At 37.2% G+C, this 14071-nt stretch overlaps 1 protein-coding gene across 1 annotated transcript in view; it reads left to right on the top strand.

The window, feature by feature from the left end:
• Window positions 1–2919: 2919 nt before the first annotated feature.
• The window catches only part of LOC144077646 (dedicator of cytokinesis protein 9-like), a 27743-nt gene continuing 16591 nt past the window's right edge, over window positions 2920–14071 (top strand). The window contains exons 1-22 of the mRNA XM_077605535.1: window positions 2920–3168; window positions 5099–5215; window positions 6459–6548; window positions 6915–6997; window positions 7721–7790; window positions 8073–8168; window positions 8570–8704; window positions 9014–9188; window positions 9452–9501; window positions 9656–9730; window positions 9799–9939; window positions 10037–10384; window positions 10465–10547; window positions 10754–10876; window positions 10951–11030; window positions 11124–11311; window positions 11665–11730; window positions 12215–12307; window positions 12453–12564; window positions 13405–13523; window positions 13685–13771; window positions 13980–14069. Of these exons, the coding sequence (XP_077461661.1) occupies window positions 3052–3168; window positions 5099–5215; window positions 6459–6548; window positions 6915–6997; window positions 7721–7790; window positions 8073–8168; window positions 8570–8704; window positions 9014–9188; window positions 9452–9501; window positions 9656–9730; window positions 9799–9939; window positions 10037–10384; window positions 10465–10547; window positions 10754–10876; window positions 10951–11030; window positions 11124–11311; window positions 11665–11730; window positions 12215–12307; window positions 12453–12564; window positions 13405–13523; window positions 13685–13771; window positions 13980–14069 (2538 nt within the window). The 5' untranslated portion in view covers window positions 2920–3051. The remainder of the gene's footprint in view (window positions 3169–5098; window positions 5216–6458; window positions 6549–6914; window positions 6998–7720; window positions 7791–8072; window positions 8169–8569; window positions 8705–9013; window positions 9189–9451; window positions 9502–9655; window positions 9731–9798; window positions 9940–10036; window positions 10385–10464; window positions 10548–10753; window positions 10877–10950; window positions 11031–11123; window positions 11312–11664; window positions 11731–12214; window positions 12308–12452; window positions 12565–13404; window positions 13524–13684; window positions 13772–13979; window positions 14070–14071) is intronic.

Genomic DNA, 14071 nt, shown 5'->3' with positions numbered 1-14071 from the left:
CCAAGAGATTTGATTCTTAATTTTTTTAAATCGTACATTTAAGTGTAATGTAAGCCATTGTAAGATTATGTACTATTTGGACACTTGAATGTGTGCTTTAATATAGGCAAACATGTTTAAATAATGATTAATTTTGTATTGTGTAATTTTTACAGTACATTAAAGTTAAATAAAAAATGCTTCATTATGCTAAACATGTATGGATTCCAGCAGGTGGCAGCAGATGTATAATTAGTAATTGTAAAGTACAAATGGGGTTCTGATCTGCTATCCACTAAGGATGAATAAGAAAAAAATATATATATATATTTTTGAAAGAGCAGGTTTTTGTAGTGAAATGAAGGGCCATGAATTTAGTACACACTTTTTCTATAGTTCCAATTTGCTGAAGCTAACATTAGTACATAAAGTAAGCCTATGCCACCCCATGGCGCACATTGGATAGGTTAGATAGAAGGATGCAATCTTACTATTTGATTATTGTTGCTCACAATAAATGCTAACAATGATTAATGATGTCTACAAATTCTAATGATCAAGTTGACCTGATTCTTAGAAATTTAGTCTCATAACAGTTACAATTTATTTTGAGACCAGGCCTGTGGGTTACTCATGAGGTGTTTGGGTCAGCCAGCGGGCATCACATTTGTAATTTGACCTCATATCTAAAGTTGTCACATGTCAGATCATGATGATTGTGAATCGGAGATAAGCAATGCGCAATTCATTTAAGGCATTACAAGTGCTACACTACCAAAAAGCCATTCATGACAAAAAGCTCCTGAGTAACCTTTAATTTTGTTTTATGGTTATGTTGCCTATATTTACACATCAGAATTTGTTGTATAATGTACAACTTATTTTATTTATACTGCAATATGTGAGTACTACATTTGTGTCACTTCAAATCACTGTATGTTGAAGAAGAAAAAACAACAACTTTAAAACAAAAATGAAAATCAGTGCCCAAAAAGTTTTTTTTTACATAGTATCGGCATGCATGCGTGTAGCTGTGTGTTGAGTGGTACAACCGATGTAGGATCACAATATATCTCTGGGCCATATTAAATAATGTATACACTCATGGTAGGTGTTCAGGTTATCATATCTTCTGTCATTGGATGTTATACTCTGAGCAGCCAAGGTACATCAATTATGAATATTGTACTTGCAAACAGCCAATGAAAAATGACACAATAAATAGCCACCATGGGGTACTATAACTGAATGATCTCATTTGCAATAGAACAGAACTGTAATGCATCAAACAGAGGAGTTTCCTTCAGATTTTTGCGAAATAACATAGAAGGGAAACATTTGTTTAACACAACTTTTTTTATATGATGCATCGCAAAATAAAATACAGTAACTAAAGTAACTGCAGACTGCAACTTTAATTCCAATATCATATCTCTCAAACATTCTCACCCACAACTCTTATTTAATATGTGTAATTGCAGAACATTTCATTGAGCTCTTAAAACTGTGTTCAGTAAAAAAAATCGTAATTGGTAAACACCATTAACAACATTTTTTGTTTAATGATCAGTCTCAATTTCAGGAAACATATGCTAATCAAATCAGATTTTTTTTCTTTTTTGTCTTCCTGTTATTGTGTTTGCTCCTCCAACCCATTACCTATAGTACATCAAAAAGAACCCACTCCACACCCACACATTAGCCAACAATCCTTGCATGTGTGTTTGTTTGTTGCTTGTTATGAACACACAGCTTTATTCAAGAGGATTTGGTTCTGTTAGAGTGTAAAATAACTGCAAGGTATAATCTGCAGCTTTGTGAGTTTTGGTATTAGGATTCCACCATGTATCTGGGTCATTACACAGGACCAAATACTGATGTTATTAAAATTCACGATGCGTCAGTCATTTTAGACGTCTTCGTACTTCCCTCACAATCCCATGAACATGCTGAAAATAAACAAAGCAAACATAAAAGTTTTCTCAAAATTCTCATCCATCCATACGTGAATTTATTTTATTTTCTGTTATTAAAGTAAAACTGAAATCATCTTTTTCATACCACGGTAAACATGCGTATAATGAATATAAACAAATGACTGTATTTAATACCTTCCTAATATGTTTGTTCAATAGTCGTTTTAATCAAAACCTATATAAAATTAGATTTAAAGCACAATAGTTTAGTTGGAGGCCGTTTTTGTATTCTTCTTTTCAATTTTAATATTCTGCTGAAAATTATCACATTGCCATTTTGAGCTCTGTATAATTTGACAGAAGAGTTTATTTTTCTTACAACTTACATTGTGTTACATAATCCTAGTATTTTTTTATGTTGACATCAATGCACAAATAGTAGTAAATCTTGGGCCAGTTAGAATAAAATAATAATTTAAGCTTATATATTTATTTTGTTTTCAGTTCAAGAATGTGCTGTATGAAATTGGTCCTCAAACACAGAAATCTGTCTCCAAAGGCCATAAACACCATTATAAATTACATCAGAGGAACTTTTATTGGAGTCTTGGGCTTGACGCAGTGTTAGAATATGATCTGTTGCTTTTGACATTCTTGTAAAAAGAGATTAATATTTTGTGAGACAAATAGGTTTTGCCCAGTAAAGAAAAACAGCCCTACCTACACTTTGTAGCCTACATCTTTTGTTTAATTGTTATGAATTCATCTGGAAGATGGTAATGTAATCATCTGTAAACACTAGTTGAGAGAAGTTTGTGTACATCCTGATAGGTGTGAGCCACCCAGAAAAAAGTGTATGCATTTGCAGGAGAGGTATACAGAATACATCATGACATTTTAATATATGCAGGTGGAGCTCCACAGCAACAGCTTTTAAAGGGGTAGAGGCATTTTTTAGCTCCTCCCATTTACACACAACATACCACACAGACATCATTTCAGCTGTCAGGGTGGGAGGAACTTTTTGGTGAGAGACAGGGCAACTTAGTCCAGAAGGAAAAGTTCTTTGGAGTTCTCTCTATCCACCTCACAAAATGACAGTGTGCATTGAGGTTCAGAGCTGATCACTAGCAGGCAGCACTGGTCACTGAGCGGCATGCAGGGCCGGGCAGGAAAAGCCCCCAAACGGGAGATGGTGATAGAGTCACCACAGAAGTATAAAAGCTTGGCTGACATTGAGGCAGCGGCGGAGACAGGGTCGCAGGTGGCATCGGTAAGTCACCGTTGCTACCGCATCATTCTCTTCATTTAGGCAGTTGCATGCTGGATAGAAGCAATTGAATTATTTTGTTTAACAAGTAGTACATGATCTACCAGAATGGCTTTTAAGAGCAGCTTGGAAGATTCCTTCTAAAAGGAAGTGGATGGAAATGGGAAATAGCACCTCCAGGGTATACCTCTGTTGGGGGTTGAATGTTGTTATTTTTAGGAACTAGAGTTCCCTTTCTTGACTTTTCTGGAATTCTTGACGTTTGATTAAGTTGACAAATATGCATGTTTGAGACCATAGGTATAAAACCAACTCCAGAAAGAGTCTGGTGGATGGAGGATTTCGCTCCAACCGATACAACATAGAGAATGTAATTAACATATTTTCTGCTGAAACAAGCACAACATGATGGCAATCAACTGATTACCCTTGTAAGAGGTCAAAAAGATGTGTCTTCTTCAGTGGTTGAATGGAAACCTGCACCCACCTAGTCCTTGGTGGAATTGGTTTGACCTTTAGACACATGAAAAAGCAAGAAATGCCAGAAGCACACTTTTATCCATTACTCTTAAGACGAGTCGTATTGAGACAACTCAGAGGCAGTGAAGTAGCAGCGTGAACCTGTCCTCAACACAAATTAACATGCTTAAAATCACCATCTACAGTTTGTCATTGTGTTATGTAAAAAGAATCAACAGTTTAATGACACTGATTATGTTGAGGCTCACAGTCAATCACAGCCAAATTGTGGAGGAAAAAAAACATCCTACAGCCTAAAATGATGGCTGGGCACATTTGATTTTATTTCAGATTACCTTCCTAGAAAATAGACAAAACTTGCTAAAGTGCATAAAGATGCTGTGGTTTTGTCAGAGGCACTCATAACTAAGGGCAATTTAGAGTGCTCAAACAGGGGAGATCATGCGAACTCCGTAAAGTGAGGACCCACCAGGGATCGAATTGTGAGGCCGCTAACCACTCATCCACTGGGCCGCCCTAAATACATATATTAATTTCTAAAATAGCTCCCCACCCTCTTGACTTCCAATTTAGTTTTCCCTTCAGCCTTAACATTTAAAAAAAAATTCTTCCATTTCTTTCAAAATTTCAAAATGATTTTCAACACATTTTGCAGATTAGTCTTCATGAATTAATTTCCGATAAAGCAATTATTGCAAAGTTTCTCTTTTTTACATAAAGTGATTTAAAGTAAAAAATGTCAGAGAAATAAATAGTCAATTAAAGTACAGTCATCTGAAAACGTCTACTTAAGTATTTGTTCATTTGACTAAAAGTTTAACCATTGCCATCATTACTTAATCCAGTTTTGCATTTTAGATGCATTTGACATCACAAGATAGTGTCTGGTACAGTCATACGCATCACACGCTCACACAAATGAACTCCACGGTCAGCCTTCCACTGCTTCCTTCATTTATTGTGCTGCCCTAACTGATGACCTCTTGTGAAAGAACAATGGCAGCTTGTCCACACAGCTTTCGTACCCCCCTGCTCCTGACAACCAATTCTCTTATGTATTTTAAAGTAAGGCGTCTCGGTGTTCAAGTGGTTAGCAAGTTTGCCTCCCAGTTCTGAGATTGGTTCAATCCCTGCTGGATTCTGACCTTGCATGTTCTCCCCATGCTACATGGGGTTTTCTCTGGGTTCTTTGGTTTCCTCCCACATCCCAAAATGCGTGGTATGCTGGATTACCATGCAGGATGATTGTTTATCTCATTCTGCCCATCGACGGCTGGCAACCAAATCAAGGTGTCCCCCACCTACTCCCCAAAGTTGGCCGGGATGAGCTCCAATACCCCCACCACCCTTCTGAGGATAAGCAAAATGAAGAATGAATTAATTTATTTTAAAGTTACCAATCACAAGTTTGTTCTGTCACAAGTTGATTCCAAGCTATTGTTGACTTTTATAGGTCAAGTCCAACATCATCGAGCCTCTGGACTATGAAAATGTGATCCTACAGAGAAATATAATCATAATCAGTGATCCTCTGAGGGACATGTTGCAGTTCCCTCTGGATGACTTTCAGGTAATTGTGTATTTTGCAACATCGATTGTAACAAACAAACAAACAAACAAACAAACAAACAAACAAACAGAAAAAGGATAAGAAACATTTAATTACGTTTACAGATAAGTTTAAAGGACTGTTATGGCTTTCTCTTTTCATGTTTGCAAACATGTTGCCTTCACAACACTGGTATTGTTACACAGCTGGAAACATCCTATTTTCTCATTGCTGCATATATTACTTTGGTGTATGGAGATGAGGATTTGCTTAAGCAGTGCAGGAATCCTCAGTTCCTTTTTTTTTTTTGCTCTGTGTAGTTGTGAATGTATTTTTACTGTGGCATATATGAGAATGAGTGTTCCTTACTTGCAATATAAATAAAAAATAAATGCTGCAGCATTTAGCATGCATTGGGCAAGTTGAGACAGGGTAAATATTTTGTTGACTGATGCTGCTCAAAGCTATACATAGTAGGTAAGCTCGGGCCCATTCTATCTGAATTTGGATAAGAGGAAGTGTACACCTTGAACTGATCAATCAGATCAATCAATCATAGGTGTTTTGCCTTCACCATGGAGCAGAGAATCAATTTTGAAGGTGATTTGAACTTGGGAACAATGAATACAACAAGCCTCAGTGCTCTTTTATGACTGCTAGTTAATCTGTGAAAAGGTTAATATAATATAAACATTCCATAGTTTCCGACTTTGTGTTCAAGAATACCATAGAGGGGAAGATTCTTATTTTTTATTTTTTATTACCAAGGACTACTGCCAATTAGGAAGAGAAATGAGAGTGAGGATCCGAGGAATTTCATACATTCCGCCCTCACGCAAGTGCATGTGAGCACATGAAGTAGCTATGAACGAGAGTAGTATCTTAGCCTGCCTGGAGAAAGTGTTCATTTGTTTATCTGCTAAAATGCCACCTTCCACTTTCTTGTTTTATCAATGAAGGATTACAGGCAAAGGCCAAAACAATATCCATCACAGTAAAACAATGTGTGGAGGGATTTAAATGATGTAGAGCAGGTGAGGGGACTAAAGGACAGAGATGGAAATATATCGATTGGTGCCAACAGTAGCCTATAAAGTTGGAAAGTAATATTTTAATAAGTTCAAAATTAAGTACGACTGGCATACAAATCCGCGCCAGACATCACTGGAGTGCAGAGTGGGCTGGCGGTTTATGGTAGCTTGTAATATGACAGTGAAAAATTGTCTAAAAAAGGCAGTTATTAATTCTGTGCATGTCTCATCAGATCTGCATTTTGATGCGCCAGAGCCGGACGGTGTTTTCTTCTGTGCCAGAAAATGCTGAACAAGAAGCACAGTCATTGTTTGTGCAAGAGGTAAAACCGTAAAGCATGTATCCTGCTACGATTGTGCTTACAAAGTCTGAAAAACAGTGGAACGGAGTTAAATCCAAAGCAGATGTCGTTTTTAAAAAAAACAATTCTGTAGACTGTTCTGCAGTTGGTTTGGGTGTGCCCTTGTTGTTACTGCTAAAGCACATTCTCCCCAAGTTTGTGCCAAAAAATGACATCATGAGCTGGAATAGCTAACATGATATGGATGGGAATACTTCCAGTGGTTTTGCCCTCTTCTATATGTTATGAATTTCCACTATAGATTCTTCCTCTATGTAGCCCTTTGCATATATTTATTTTTGGTTTCAATTTAAATGCAAAATTATATATATATAAATATTTCTACAGTGTATGAAAAGTTACATGTCAGAGTGGAATGTTGTCCATTACAAGTATGAAGAATATTCTGGGGACTACCGGCAGCTTCCCAAGTAAGATTTTATATCTAAAACTGGATGTTCAGTAAGATCTGGGATATCATGTGCAGATGCAGACAATCTCATGTTTTTTTATGTCCTGTTAATATTTTATCCCAAAGGATTGAAGCACATACGGACACTTGTTGTTTTAGAGCTGTAAGACAAAACACAATAGTGTTTGCATTGTTTATCTACCACAGATGATTTGTGCTCTTCTGGGATCATTATGGATAACATTAATTTTAGTGACAATTTGGAGAAAGGACATAATCCCTTAGTGTAGTTTTTGACAACCCAGTAGGATTGTGAAATGATGATCAAAGAATATTTCAGTTAATGCAAGAGCTTTAGACCAATAGTGGTTGCTCTGTATATTGTCAAATGTTAAAATTAAAGTAAAATTATAAAATGCAAAACGGTTTAAGAATGAATAAGACCTAAATAACTTTTTGCATGAGTGTCGTACAGTATTTGATTCAAACAGTCTATAAGACCAGGCAAAAACTAGCCTTGGCTTTCACTTTGAGAGACATTGGCTTTTGTAAACTCAAAAGACAAAATGTCAAACACTAAACAAAATAACGACACAAGCATTCATACTCAAAATGCATTTGAAACGGTGAGAAGTATCAAATATTTTTGTATGTTAAGAAACTAATTAGAAATGTAAGTATACATATCGAAAAAAAAAACTTGCGTGTGTATTAAAGCATGTGAAATTGTCTCTTTCTTCAGTAAGGAATTGAGGCTCGAGAAACTGGCCACTCATTTGTTTGAAGTGGATGAAGAAGTGGAAAAAGATGAGGTAACACTTTTTAAAATCCTCTCCCTTCTGAGACGATTACCCAAAGAAAAGTAAAATAGGAGGTACATAAATTAATTAATATTCACAACGTTATCAAGAGCATATTCAGCAGATTTGCCCAATAACTGATTATAGAATATACCTAAACTGTGGAATATTCAGTATGAATACAATGTGTGACTCACATTGTTATGCCTTTCAGCAATATAACATTGTTTTCTCGTCGTTTTAAGATATTATTGTAAATGCCTTCAAGTGTTTTATCAGTGCACCCTCCTGCAGGACTCAGACTCACTTGGATCTCACAAGGGAGGAGTGTCTAAACACGGCTGGCTGTACAAAGGCAATGTGAACAGTGCAATCAGTGTTACTATGCGTGTGAGTATTACAATGTCCTCTATTCCGGGCACCACACCGTTCAATGTCACCATGTACATGTTATGGCGCTATGGTCAGCTGGCTTAGTTCAGAGGCATCATAGTATTGTGTACGAGATGTACACAACAATATGATGCTATATCCAGAGTTGGCCAATTTGTCTCAAGACTAATCCAGGTCTTTATTTCCTTTCTATGGACGTATATAAATACCCATGTTTACATTATTAATGGACTGAAATTTTGTCCCAAGAGCGTTGGTTTTAGATAAGGGGTTGACTTTGATAATGCCTAGGTAAGGGTAACAACAAGCTGTTCCCTTAAGTTGACTTATACTGCAGATAAAATATTGTGTAATGCAAAGTTGACATTTGTACCATACCTCTAATCATCACTCTCCAGTCCTTCAAAAGGAGATACTTCCATCTAGCCCAGCTTGGTGATGGTTCATACAACCTGAATTTCTACAAAGACGAAAACACCTCCAAAGAGCCCAAAGGAACGATTTTCCTTGACTCATGCATGGGCGTTCTTCAGGTTAGAATCGGGAGAGGGGTAACACACACACACACAGAAAAACACTAATGCAATGGCTTGATGCTCACTGTCGTGCTAATAAATGTTGAAATTATGAAAATGTTTGGATATAGCCAGGATGCCCAAACTTTTATAGCCTGGGTCTGCTCAAACCTTTTCAAATTGGAGGTATAAGAAAAAGGTTTATTTTATTTTTACAGATTTTAATAATCATATCACAGTATCAATTGATAATTGTACTTATAGCATATCCAATTTTTAACCATGAAGCCCCTTTCACTGGTGACAGTTCTTTTTCTGGTTTTCCAGAACAACAAAGTAAGACGCTTTGGTTTTGAGCTGAGGATGCAGGATAAGAGCACATTCTTGCTTGCTGCAGAGAGTGAACTGGAGATGGAAGAATGGATTAGTACTCTTAACAAAATTCTTCATAGCACTTTTGAACAAACCACGCAGGAGAGACATCAGAGGGACATACAAGATGGTAAATGATTTTTAATTTTTTGGTACACATTTGTCAGTGTGTATTTATTAAGACTGCATAGATAATACAACAATATCTATTTACCTGTCTGTCTGTGTATTGGTCTTCCTGTTTGCTTATCTGTCTGTCACTCTAACCATAAATCAGTTCTAGTAATAAACATAGAATAATTATTCCCCAACGAAAATGTGATTTTTCTTGTATATTCTACAATTGAATTTAGATTAGAACTTCATTAGAGTTCTGCTTGGTCTTTTCCACAGATGAGGATGATGGTAGAGCTTTGCCTGGAAGTTTTCAAGATAGTTTTCAGGTGAATTGCTCTGTGCACTGTTAAGGATTTCTACGATATTTTATTGTTAGGGAATTTATAGAAAATAATCATGTGTTTAAAACAAGCATTGAAGCAATCATAAACATGTACGCTAAAGCCAAAGTGTTTTGTGACATTTCTGTATGTGTTTTAGTCAGCCAAAGACGTTGAATTTAATATGAGGAGTGATGCCAGGTTCAAACTAATTACATTAGACCCTGATGCACAGGTAATTTCTAAAATTAAGATATTTTGCCATGATTAATGGCTGCCTAACAAAGGTGCTCATATTCGCAGAAACTGGATTTCACAAGCATTGAGCCAGATGTGCGTCAATTCGAGGAAAAATTCGGGAAGCGGATTTTGGTTATCTGTCATGACCTTTCGTTCAACCTACAGTGCTGCATTACAGAGAATGAAGAGGGACCGATAACTAATGTATATTCTCTCCTAAAATCGCCACGAAAGAGTCATTTTTGTCCGTTGTATGCTTTTTTACAGTGTTGCAATAAATCATTTCTTTCTTTCATGAAAGGTGGAACCTTTCTATTTGGTTCTGTCCCTCTTTGATGTTCAGAACAGCAGGAAAATATCAGCCGATTTCCATGTGGATCTCAATCACCCTTTGGTCCGACAAATGACACCAGGCTCTGCATGTGGCCAGAGCTTGCACATGAATGTTTGTAAGGGTGAAGATCCCTTTAGTAGAAGAAGGCTTGCCAATGGCTTTCCAGAGACACTTCTCCAATACACCAAACAAGCAGTGTTTTCAGTCACGTGCCCCCACCCTGAGATCTTCCTGGTGGCGAGGATTGAGAAGGTCCTCCAAGGCGGTATCACACATTGTAGTGAACCCTACATGAAGAGCTCAGACTCCACAAAGGTGCCCACATAACAGTGACATGTTCCAATCTACCTGCTCATGTTATTTGCTTCTTTAGAATAATCATTTCCTCCTCTTAGATGGCGGAAAAGGTACTAAAGAATGCGAAGATGGCCTGCAACAGATTAGGCCAGTACCGGATGCCATTCGCTTGGTCTGCAAGGTGTTTTTATTCCCATTAATATCTGACCACATTTAGCTACACTTCTCAAAACAACAGGGATATTCATAGAAATTCAAGCTAAACTAAAATGCACAGTAACCTTTCTAGATGAACTTGTGCTCTCTGAGATTCATACCGTAAATGTTTTAAATGAAAGGATTGAGCAAACACATTATTTATGTATGTATTTATGTGTTTTCTCCCAGACCTGTGTTCAAAGATGCATCAGGAAATTTGGACCAAAACGCTTCCTTCTCAGCTCTTTACCGACAAGATAGCAGCAAGTTGTTGGATGAGGACATGTTCAAACTGCTCACTGACTTTAGAAAGTAAAATTTCCTCTCAAAGCACGATATACCTACAGCTCTTTTTCATTCAGTGTTTCATGTTATTTTTCCCACAGACCAGACAAAATGGCTAAACTTCCTGTGCTGCTAGGGAATCTGGATCTAACTATTGAATATGTGACCCCAGATGTGACCAGTAAACCTACTACACTATAACGCTGAAACAAAAATACAGTAATCCTCTACCTGAAGCAAGTTTAAATAATGAACTCTTGTCTCTTTTCTGCAGATTGCTTCACTTCCTCCTATATCCCTTTGAGGAACTTTGAAATAAATGAGTCGAGTAGCCCTGCTCTGGAGATAGAGGAATTTGTACCCTGTATTGCCAAGTGCTCCCAACCTTTCACCGTCTATAAACACCATCCTTATGTTTATCCAAAGCACCTCAAGTTTGATGGTCAGAAATCTTTTGCTAAGGTTTGTTTTGTGCAGGCATAAAACACAATTTTACTTGGTAGAAAGGTTTTGGGCTCATATTTAGCTATGCTCCCTAAGAAGAAGCACAGCCACGTATCATTAAAATGTATAACGTAATGTATTACAGCGTATGAAGAGCCTGAATTGTTTCTTTCCAACCATACTTTGTATTTACATTGTTTTTAATTGAGGCATGCAAAAGGACCCCCCCCTCCCCCCCAATGGTTTGACATTGTTTACTGTTGATTTCCATTCATTCTATCTGTCTGTTGGTATTTAGTATAATATGTCACGGACGAACCCTGTTGCTGTTGAGCTCAACTTTTCCAAATGAATACTTTCTGTCTACTCAGGCCAGGAATATTGCAGTTTGCATTCAATTCAAGGATTCAGACAAAGAGGAAGCACAGCCGCTTACGGTATATTTACTTGATTGTTATTTGTTGATCTAATATTCAAGTCAGAAAGACGAACACACCAGCCCTCCAGACAGTCCTGAATTTTCCCATAACATTCGACAGATTGCTAGTATTAATTTTCATCTGTAACTGTAGTTTATTTTAAGGTCCCGAAAATTTACATTCGGAGATGCTGTGTTCTTGTTTTTTTTTTAATTCAAGTTTGTCTGGAGCTCAGAAAAAGGAAATGTATCATTATATTAGTGATTTCAGTTAAAATGTGGACAGTTTGGGATATTCGAGTGTTTGTAAATGTACACGGTTTTAAAAATAGTTTTAAGAAAAGAAGTACATTGGATACAGTGTGTGCCATTCAGAATGCTATAATTTGTTAATTCAAGCTTCAAGCAAATTGCAAGTTTCTGTGTCAAAATTATAAATTTTTAAGAGGTTTTATTTACGGAGTTTGAATCAAAGGCTCATTTTTTCTTCCTGTTCACAAAAGTGCATCTATGGCCATCCTGGAAATTCTCTTTTCACCAAGCAAGCATTTGCAGCTGTTATGCACCACCAACAAAACCCCGAGTTCTATGACGAGGTAACATTTGCTATCACCACACTTGGTCAATACTCTAATCTTTGTGTTTTCATGTGACGGAATAAGATTTAAAAACAAAAACAAAAATTCTAGTCTTTGCTGTCATTTTATATGAACCGGAATACCATTGTCTTTCACAACTCAGATCAAGATCGAGTTGCCAATTCATCTGCACCAAAAGCACCACCTACTTTTTACCTTCTATCACGTTAGCTGTAACAGCAGCAAGAAGAAAAAAGATCTCGTGGAGACCCCAGGTAGGCTGGCCAGAATAGATTAAAAACTGAAGTGATGAAGACATAGTCCTTTACATCTGTTTTATTGATTTTTGTAATTACGGGTAGTTCAGGAAAGGGTGGAAGTGGTACTGAGTGCTCCCCAGTACATTAAAGACTATGTACGCAGAATGACTATATCTCACAATGTCCTAGAGAAACTTTCCAATTGATTTGTGACTCTTTTTAATTGGTATTTTATTGATCCGAGTAGTAAATAACGATGGACAAATTTTGCCGGTGCAACCCAATGCAATGCAATACAACCCAGTGGGAGAGTCAGAGGAGCGCATCAGTGAATCCGATGGTACCTTTGGCCTATTTATGTCCCATTCAATGAAGTCAGTATCTCATTCCCTTTGCAAAGAGTTGTAAGTCTTTGCTCCTGCGGCTTCTATATCGAACACAACTGCATCTTTTTTTATGCACTGGATTCGATTACATTTTTTGGGGGGTATTAATTTTCAGGTGGCCTGATGGTCCAGTAGGTAGCCCATTGGTCTAACAGTTCTGGGGTCGAGGGTTCGATCCCAGCTGGGGCCTCACTGTGCGAAGTTTGTATGTTCTTTCTGGGCTTGTGTGGGGTTTCTATGGGTACTCCGGTGCCACTACATAGGTACTATTTTGCCCATCTCTTTGTGCCCTGCGATTGGCTAGCCACCATTTCAAGGTGTCCCCTGTCTGTTGTTTGTGTTTAAAATTAGCACTCAAGTGAGGTATAATATTATTATAATACTATTCCCCCTTAGTCAGAATTTTGCTTTTATTTTCAATGAATTTGTCATTAAGAGTGTTGGTTAAAGAGCTGCATTTTTTCTACAGTGGGCTCATCATGGTGGCCTCTGCTAAAGGATGGTAGGATCAACATGACAGAAGAGCAGCTACCCGTGGCTGCTCATTTACCCGCAAATTACCTAAGCTACCAGGATGCAGTCACTAAGGTAAAAATAACATAACCTAATTATTAAAAAAACATGTTGATCAATGTAACAGATGGGGCTTTCCATTTATGTATTTGGAAAATTCCTTTAGGATTGTACTGAGTCGTTTTACAATACATAAAGCCATTTACTGCATCTCAATCCACTATTTGCCTTTGCAGCATTCTGGCTTGGGCATCAAGTGGGTTGATGGAGGAAAGCTTCTGTTCAAAGTCTCAGGGCATCTGGTTTCCACAATTTACAGTCAGGTATCATGTAAATAATCAAATACAAACTTCACAAAACACTATATAGGGACTAATTTAGTTGCAAAGAATTCCAACTTTAAGTTTTGTGTTCTACTGTAAATCTCAACAATTCAATTAATTCTCCAGAACATCTGTATTGTTCAAGGTTTTCAATATTTATATGCAGTAAAGAAATTGCACTCTGTGGTTCTGAAATGTGTTTATATAGGATCAACATTTGCACAACTTCTTTCACCACTGTGAAAGCACCAACATGTCAGAGCAAGGATCAGAGGGCGAGCTGGTGAAATTCTTAAAGGT

This window comes from Stigmatopora argus, chromosome 1, assembly GCF_051989625.1.
Source record: "Stigmatopora argus isolate UIUO_Sarg chromosome 1, RoL_Sarg_1.0, whole genome shotgun sequence".
Classification (NCBI taxonomy): domain Eukaryota; kingdom Metazoa; phylum Chordata; class Actinopteri; order Syngnathiformes; family Syngnathidae; genus Stigmatopora; species Stigmatopora argus.
Note: the sequence above shows the minus strand (reverse complement) of the source record. Positions and strands in the feature narration are given on the sequence as shown.